This window comes from Cucurbita moschata, unplaced genomic scaffold (genome assembly GCF_002738365.1).
Source record: "Cucurbita moschata cultivar Rifu unplaced genomic scaffold, Cmos_1.0 Cmo_Scf00005, whole genome shotgun sequence".
Taxonomy (NCBI): Eukaryota; Viridiplantae; Streptophyta; class Magnoliopsida; order Cucurbitales; family Cucurbitaceae; genus Cucurbita; species Cucurbita moschata.
Genome location: NW_019268521.1, coordinates 5,661,353 through 5,669,785, shown reverse-complemented (window position 1 = coordinate 5,669,785; position 8,433 = coordinate 5,661,353). Strand labels below are relative to the sequence as shown.

The 8,433-nt window shown below is 40.3% G+C and overlaps 2 protein-coding genes across 4 annotated transcripts in view; one reads left to right on the top strand and one right to left on the bottom strand.

The window, feature by feature from the left end:
* LOC111443405 (transcription factor bHLH74-like) overlaps positions 1–3,866 on the top strand; it is a 4,716-nt gene extending 850 nt beyond the window's left edge. Inside the window, exons 2-10 of one of the 3 annotated variants that reach the window (XM_023081206.1) lie at positions 14–511; positions 585–707; positions 1,988–2,080; positions 2,157–2,222; positions 2,309–2,377; positions 2,988–3,059; positions 3,149–3,319; positions 3,397–3,478; positions 3,569–3,866. In XM_023081206.1, coding sequence (XP_022936974.1) covers positions 71–511; positions 585–707; positions 1,988–2,080; positions 2,157–2,222; positions 2,309–2,377; positions 2,988–3,059; positions 3,149–3,319; positions 3,397–3,478; positions 3,569–3,591 — 1,140 coding nt within the window. In that variant the 5' untranslated portion in view covers positions 14–70 and the 3' untranslated portion in view covers positions 3,592–3,866. Of the gene's footprint in view, positions 1–9; positions 512–584; positions 708–1,987; positions 2,081–2,156; positions 2,223–2,308; positions 2,378–2,987; positions 3,060–3,148; positions 3,320–3,396; positions 3,479–3,568 lie in introns of all 3 variants that reach the window. The other 2 variants (XM_023081207.1, XM_023081208.1) reach the window with 2 other exon arrangements.
* Positions 3,867–4,976: 1,110 nt separating this feature from the next.
* Positions 4,977–8,382, bottom strand: LOC111443401 (probable xyloglucan glycosyltransferase 12). The gene is made up of 5 exons (XM_023081203.1): positions 7,108–8,382; positions 6,710–7,018; positions 6,332–6,622; positions 6,136–6,249; positions 4,977–6,045 (listed from the first exon to the last, which is right to left on the bottom strand). Exons 1-5 carry the CDS (start codon positions 7,885–7,887, stop codon positions 5,419–5,421), a joined length of 2,121 nt encoding a protein of 706 aa, XP_022936971.1. The 5' UTR covers positions 7,888–8,382; the 3' UTR covers positions 4,977–5,418.
* Positions 8,383–8,433: the final 51 nt, after the last annotated feature.

Genomic DNA, 8,433 nt, shown 5'->3' with positions numbered 1-8,433 from the left:
TTTTTTTTTTTTTTTTTTTTTTTTTTAAGGTTTTGTTTTCCCCTCTTTGGAAGTAAGGTTGGTTCGTGAAATGGGTGATCTTGAAAACGACGAAATGGGTTTTCGAAATTCAAACGAGGGGTTACTCAATTGTTCATCTTCCGACAAAATTCCAGGAACAATGGCGATGGGGTCTTTCTTTGGGTCTGGTTGGGATCCAATGGTTTCTTCCCATGGCGAATTTTCAAATTCTTTTCCTGTTGTCTTGGAGAGCCATGGTGGGAGTGGGACGACACAGGGTGTTCATTATCCGACAGATTTGGGGTTTGGCAATGGGAATTATTCCGACATGTTTGGTTCTTTTGGTGTTGCCGGGCAGATTCTTGGTGGGTGTTCTTCCAATTACAGAAATGGAGGAACCACAGAGAAGTTATTACCACTATCAGGTGAAGAAACTGCTGCAGGATCACCAAATGGTAAACTCAGAAAACGAGCCCTTGACTCCACTTTCCCATTTAGCCAACCAAACAAGGTAACATTGATGAATCTCTAATCATTTCTCTCTCTTGTTCATCATTTTAATTGCAAATCATGCCATTGACCAGAAATCTGAAGTGAAATTGAAGAAGGATGTTTCTGGAGACAGTTCCAGTACACAGGAAGAGAAGAACGCAGAAATGGAGCAGAAATTAGGTGGTAAGGCAACTGGAAAACAAGCTAAAGAGAAGACCAATTGTGAATGTTTGATTAATCCACCACACCTAAATGGTGTGAAAGTTATCTTATTTATAATCAAATAAATTACAAGGATATGGAAATAGTAATAAATGGAAATAACAATAAATGGAAAGATACCTATAGTAATAAGGCAAATATCTATATTTGCCTTATAATAAAATATCAAATATAATATATATGGTAAACTATAATTTATTACTAAATATCCTTAACACCCCACCGCAAGCTAAGCGTCGGATTTAAACTAACGTGAAGCTTGAATCTGAAAAATTCAAAGAGGTTGAGAAACACTTTTCGTGAAGATGTTAACAACCTGGTTCAGAGGAGGCGTAGAGAAACACTTTCTTGGCCATCGAAAATTGCAGAGGGATTGCTGCTTAACGGCGATGCTGCCTTGGCTTCGGCGAGAATATGTCTAACCCATGAAGAGGGATTGTCGCTTAGCAACGATGCTGCCTTGGCTCTGGTGAGAATATGTCTAACCCCAAGAAGTAGAAGGGGAAACCTAGAGTAAGGGACAAAGACAATGTTGAAGCCGAAAGAGTCGCCACATTGGGCGAAGGAGCCAATTTTGGCGAGAAGGGCAGCTGGAAGAGTCGCCACATTGGGGCGAAGGAGCCAATTTTGGCGAGAAGGGCGGCGGCAACTTGGTTGGCGAAGATGCCAGTGCAGCGCCCAGATTCCAAAGGTAAATCTCTGCAGAAGGTCGATGGGCTTATTGAGATTCTGTATATTTTCGAAGAGGAATGCTGATGAAGATCCTAAGATTAGGGTTTTTGTGAAGGATGAAGGATGAAGGGAAAATTGGGAAGAAAATGAAAGAGGCTATGTTTGGAAAAGGTGAGGTTGTATGTATAGAGTATGGCGAAGGATTATTTGGAGGTCAAAAGGGTGGAGCCGAATAATAATCAATCGGCTCTGCATGTGGCAGCCATGACGACTGCCCCTGCGGCGTCAAAGCCAACAGTGGTGGTGGAGAAGAACAGTAGAAGATTTCAAAAGCCATTGAAAAGAAAGAATCCGGGTTGCTAAACCAAAATGGCTCTGATACCATGTGAATGTTTGATTAATCCACCACACCTAAATGGTGTGAAAGTTATCTTATTTATAATCAAATAAATTACAAGGATATGGAAATAGTAATAAATGGAAATAACAATAAATGGAAAGATACCTATAGTAATAAGGCAAATATCTATATTTGCCTTATAATAAAATATCAAATATAATATATATGGTAAACTATAATTTATTACTAAATATCCTTAACACCAATGATAGCACAGAAGCTCCCAAGGAGAATTACATTCATGTGCGAGCTAGAAGAGGGCAAGCCACAAACAGCCATAGCCTTGCTGAGAGGGTAACTTTGTATGAACTTTTGAAGTAAAATGTTGTTGTTTGGTTGTGTTAGACGTTTGAAACAGTTTGGCCTATAGGTGAGGAGGGAGAAGATTAGTGAGCGGATGAGATTGCTTCAAGAGCTTGTTCCTGGATGCAATAAGGTAGCTTGGTTCAATTGATTTTGTGAGTTTCTTTGCCTGTGGGAACTTGATTTTTACTCGAACTCGGATTGGTTTTTGTCTCTTAGATTACTGGAAAGGCTGTTATGCTTGATGAGATTATCAACTATGTTCAGTCACTGCAACAGCAGGTTGAGGTATGTGTTTAACATTCACACAAGTTTGGATGGATTGAATATATCTTCATTTGCAGTAGTATTGTTAGATTATAAGGTAATCTGTGAGATTCCACGTTAGTTGGAGGGTAACGAAGCGTTCCTTATAAGGGTGTGGAAATTTCTAGTAGACGAGTGTCACAACCTTGAGGGGAAGCCCCAAATGGGACAATATCTGTTAGTAGTGAGCTTAAGCTATTACAAATGGTTTTAGAGCCAGACACCGGGTGGTGTGCCAGCGAGGACGCTGGGCTCCAAAGGTGGGTGGATTGTGAGATCCCACGTCGGTTGGAGAGGGGAACAAAACATTCTTTATAAGGGTGTGAAAACCTCTCCCTAGTAGACGTGTTTCATAACCTTGAAGAGAAGCCTAAATATCCACTAGGGGTGGGCTTAAGGTGTTACAAATGATATCAGAGCTAGACACCAGGCGGTGTGCCAGCGAGGGCATTGAGCCCCCAAGGGGAGTGGATTGTGAGATCCCACATCGGTTGCAAAGGACGAAGCATTTCTTATAAGGACGTAGAAACCTCTTCCTAGTAGACGTGTTTCAAAATCTCAAATGAAGTTGTGTAATTATACTTTTCTGCAGTTTTTGTCAATGAAACTTGCTACTGTCAACCCGGACGTGAACGTCGATATCGAAAGGATTTTATCCAATGATGTAAGTTCATACTCGTCTTGGATGCTTAGAATCTTCTAAGATTTAGTCTATGAACCATTTTGAATTGGTTTAACTTTTGTTTCGAGTAGATTTTCCACACACGAGGCAGCAACGGAACTGTTCTTGGATATGATCCCGGGTTGAGCGCGGTTTCCCCGGTCCCTCCTCACCGAATATTTCAGCTTCAGGGGACGATGTCAAATATGCCAACCACCACCACATTCACACAGTTTCCTCCTTTGCCTCAGGTAGCTAACATGGTAATCCTCTGAATGATGATGATGCAATTCTCTTGTTTTATGTTCAACAACATTAATCAAAACGCATTTACGCACAGACCGTGTTAGAAAGCGATATTCAAAGTCTTCTTCAAATGGGATTCGACTCGAGTTCGGGCACTCACAATTTGGAACCAAATGGTATTCATTCTTGTTCATGATCCAATAAATTTGCATTGCGAAGCTCCAAAGGTAGAGATGTTTGATCTATAATTCATTTGGCAATGACAGGGCGGTTTAAAGCAGAGCGCTAACTTCATGCAAAGGGCGGTTGAAATGTTTTGAAGTTGACAGAGAAAAAAAAAAGCATTAAAATCTGTATAGGATTCAGTTTCTAACTATTGTTCTTCGAATTTTAGCAGAAGAAGATGGATTAATAGCGCAGCAGATAAGGAATGTAAATTTAGATTTTGTGGGCGAGGCTGATTACAATTGGTTTGAATTTCATCCTTGTATGACCAACAAAGCAGAAGCTTGTTTTTTTGCCTTAATTATATCATATTTTCTATTCAAACATCCATTTTATTAATGTTTAGTTTCTTCAAGTTCAAATTCTCGTACATAAATTAAATTTTAATTTAAAAATTAAAAAAAAAAATAGATACTTGAAAGACCAACTTTAAAATATGATTAAAAATAAAATTACTATTATCTTTAGATTTCATGAATCTAATTTCTTCGAAAAACGAGAGATTTTATTAATCTAATTTCTTAAAAAATGATGCAATAATAAGATTCACATTTGCAATTAATGTGACTCAATAGTTTATGTATCGACTTTTTTATTGTTTGAATTATTGTTGAAATTGAATTGATTGGCCACACGAACTAAATAATTAATAATAATAATAATAATCTGTTTTCGGTCTATTATTTTGTTTGTTTTATTTTCCTTTTTTAAGGAAATTTTCTTCTTTTTTTAGTACAATTAACAGGCTGGATATTTTCCTTTTTTAAGTATGTAATAGTTGAAGTCTATATGTGGTAGATATTGTTTTATTTCAACTTTTTATTTTGAACTTCAAAAGGTTCCTCTCTCCAATTAACTTGAGATTTTACAATTTACCCCTCAAGAATTCAGTGTACTTGCTGATTCACCCCTCAAGTAGAATTCAGTGTACTTGCTGATTCACCCCTCAAGAATTTAGTGTACTTGCTGTGGAGAGGTTTACTTTTTTAAGTCTCAATCAATGTAGGATCCGACAAAGTCATTTTATTTCATTTTATTTTATATTCTAGGATAATCTTTGAGAAGGACAAGAAGAGAGGATGTGCGTGGGCTTCGTTCTTGGCACCCCAGGCGGCGGGGGCAGCGATGCGATGAATGTGTTGAAGAATTTAAAGACCATAAGCGGCAAGTTCAGTCTTTTCTGCGTCTGCCGAACATTAGTTTTCCAACTGTCATTCGCCTCACCGATTCATTTAGTATAGCAGACAATAATTAAAGATGGTAATAATAATAAATAATCATAACAATAACCGAAAAGCATATCTTCAATGAATTTCATTTGGAGACAGCAAAAGACAGCCTCGAAACTTTTCGGCTCCCCGCCGCGTGTAGTCCGCTCCCACAGTCAGGTGTCATTTTTCGAGTTTCATAAGCACCAATCACTAACGAATAACTCCCAACCCGCCGAAAGCAACAAGAACACAAGAAACTATCATTAAATATGAACCAAATATTTCTGTCAGTTTCATCCAACAGTTGCCTAATATCTCCTTGTTTTGATGTTTTTGATGTTCAATTTTTTGTTCTTACAGAAGTATCGAAAAACAAACGAATTGAAACAACATTAAAAGAAACAAAAAAAACCTACATATAGATACACCGGAAGAGCTTCGCCATTTGACATAAGCATCTCTCTCCAATATTGTCGTTTGTTTGTGTCCATATAATAATACTCTATTATCTCGACTGTACTGAGTGAAATGGCCTTGACATTCTTCACTACAGGGATTCATTCTCTGATGCTCTGTTCATCCATTGTGGTTGTCTTTTTTTCCCATTTCACCATTGTTTTTCTCTACTCATTTCCTTGTGTTCTTTCTTTTTTCCTACAGAATTCATCTATTTATACAATTCAACCTATCTGTTCGCCGACCAAGTCCAACCCGACCAGCAGGAACGAGATCCCCTGGAACAACAAGAAGTAGAAATGGATTCCTTGTGCAGACAGAAGGCTCCGTGCCGAGGCAGTTAGGAGGAGGAAAGCTAATGCGAGCTCTTTCACGTATATTCGATTGTGCTTCTTTCGCGAAGAGCCTTTCTGCTCTTGCTTCTCAAATTCTTCCTTCATCTCTTCTAGGCCGGGCGCTGAAGCCCCTCTCTGATGCTTCTGCTCTCTCTCTACCAAGGAGACGAGATCACCCTCCGACGATCGGCCAGATTTCTTCGTAACAACCCATTCGTAGGCACTACCGAGCTGGAAGAGCCCTGAGATCATGGCATTGAACTTGGTGACTGACATTGTGTTCTCAAAAAGGAGGTAAGGGACAATGAAAGGGAAGGATTTTGGGGCAGGCAGAATGTTTAGAAACGACATCATGGCGGGGATATAGCAAACAACCCAAAAGGGTAGCTCGGCCTCGGGTACGAACATTGTCATCGGGAGAATTATGCAGAAAAGTGTAAACGAATAGAAGGGCAGTATCAATTTTCTGAGCAAAAAGAAGAGGAAGATTAAGTTGAACTTCTTCCATACACTAATCTGCATTGAATCAGTTATATAAGACAACTATATCAGCAATTTGATTAAGACAAACTCTATAACAAAAGAACAATTGCACGACGACGATACCTTCGATCGAATAATAGCAGGCAGACAAAGGCGAAACAACTGCATTGGGCCAGAATGCCATCTATGTTGCTGTTTTCTATAAGCTTCATAAGATTCTGGTAGCTCACACTGGCACTGATTATGCAGAAATAATAAGTATATTATACTCATATCATATACTAGTTACTCATATCATGAACTTAACAAAGATTAGTACCTCGACGTCGTTTAGGAATATGAATTTCCATCCATGAAGATGAGCACGAACGGCGATATCCATGTCCTCGACAGTGGTCCTTTCCAACCACCCACCGGCGTCCTCAAGAGCTTTGATCCTCCACACACCAGCCGTGCCGTTGAAGCCAAAGAAGTTGAGGAAGACACTGTTAACTTGCTGCTCTACTTCAAAATGGAAGGCTAAATTGATGTTCTGCAGCCTGGTTAGCAAGTTCTCGTCCCTGTTCACAAAAGACCACCTTGCTTGAACCAACCCCAGCTCTTCATTGTCCTGAGTGCCATTCAAATAGAGAGTTAACAGTGTTCTGAGCACAATCTAATAACTCAGTTCATGGCTTACAAAGACAGCCTAACATACCTTGAAATGAGGAACAGTTCTTTTAAGGAAATCGGGTGTCGGTTGAAAATCGGCGTCGAAAATGGCAACGAATTCGTAGTCTTTGACATAGCTACAATTCATAGCGGATTTGAGGTTGCCAGCCTTGTAACCATCTCGAATGACTCGATGACGATAAACAATGTTGGCACCTTCTTGCTGCCATTTATGAACCTCCTCTTTAATCAGCAATTGGGTAGTTGGATCATCAGAATCATCAAGAACTTGAATCAACAGATTGGTTTTTGGCCAGTCCAAATTGCAGATAGCAGCAATTGATTGCTGATAAACCTGAGAAAAAGCCGCAAATTCAGTTTGTTCAATAAGAACTGAACCAATTACAATGGCAGAAGCAGAAGACATTAAGAACAAAACTTCACCTCTTTTTCATTGCACATGGGGATCTGAACAAGAACCATTGGGAAATAGCCCTTCTCGCCGGATTCAAGGTCTTCATCTCCAGGTTTAAGAACTGGTTGAATTTTCTTGAATCGGATCCAGAAACAACCCAAACATAAGATTAAACGATCCAAGCTTTGACTGATGAACAGTATGACACAGGCATTGGTTAAGAATTGCAGAGGAGGAGCTAAATAATCCACTCGAATCAATACCCACTGAGAGTAAATCCAACCAAAAGCTCCTTTGAAACCCCAAGGTGATGCCCAGAGATAATCCAATTGAAAGTTTGGAGTACCGAAATGCCAGCCCTTGAAGAAGGCCGCCACCTCAAAACCCAACAGAAGCACCGACAGCCATAAAAACACCTTGATACAAGAATAGAATCTCGATTTCACTGTCGGGTTCTCTTTACCAGTGACGTCATTGTCGGCGTCGGCGTCGGCGTCGTCCTCGTCGGTCCGGCCCGAAGCAACGCGGCGCCTTACAGTGGCGACAAGGTCCACCATTGCAGAGCCAATGGAGGTTAAACAACCGGCGGCCTTGTGGGCCTTGAGGAGGAGGACCCACGTGAGTTGTTTAGCGTTTTTCCCTCGGGCTTTCTCTCTGGTCCGGCCCGTTGGCGACTCACCCGCGATGAGAAAATCATCCTTCGACGGACCCTCGAGCTCAACCATCGACCAATTTGGATTCTCCATCTTAACAACGACAGGGGTTCCTCTGCGAGTGTCTTTTCCCCACCAATCAAACGAGGGCGCCATTTTCGAACGGCGATCTCAAAACCCCAGTTGAAGAAACCCGATTTTCAGACCTCAAAACGCACCCTCCACCTCCTCCTCCTCCTCCTCCTCCTCCCAAACCGATCGAGAAATAGAAAAAGACCCAGAAAACAAAACAAAAAATGGGCAACAAAATGGCTATGGGCCTGATCTCAATGTGGGAGAAAGCGCAAAGAGAGAAGAAAAAAAATACTTGGAAAGAGCGAAAGTAGACGCGTGGTGAAGAATGCAGCAGTGGCCTTCTCTAAATCATTGCGACATTCGGTGAGAACTTATACGAGAGAAGTATCCAAAGGAAGAAGAATGAGATGAAGCCGAGAATGTGTCCAAATGAGCTTCCATTCATTTACAGCTTGCACAAAAGGTCACGAAGGTAATAAGAAGGAACACAGCGATGGGCGCGCGAGGGATTCAGAAATGGAATGCTTACAGCTCAGCACGTCTTTGAATTTTGATAAGAATTTTCAGAAATTCAAAAAAAAAAAAAAAAAAAAAAAAAAAAAAAAAAAAAAAAAAAAAAAAAAAAAA

Excerpts from the sequence above, each read along its gene's own strand:
- LOC111443401 (XM_023081203.1), bottom strand. The coding sequence starts at position 7,887 with ATGGCGCCCTCGTTTGATTGGTGGGGAAAAGACACTCGCAGAGGAACC. Across the intron at positions 7,019-7,107 it reads CCATGTGCAATGAAAAAGAG|GTTTATCAGCAATCAATTGC; the intron begins GTGAAGTTTTGT and ends GCTTTTTCTCAG. Across the intron at positions 6,250-6,331 it reads TATTCCTAAACGACGTCGAG|TGCCAGTGTGAGCTACCAGA; the intron begins GTACTAATCTTT and ends CTGCATAATCAG.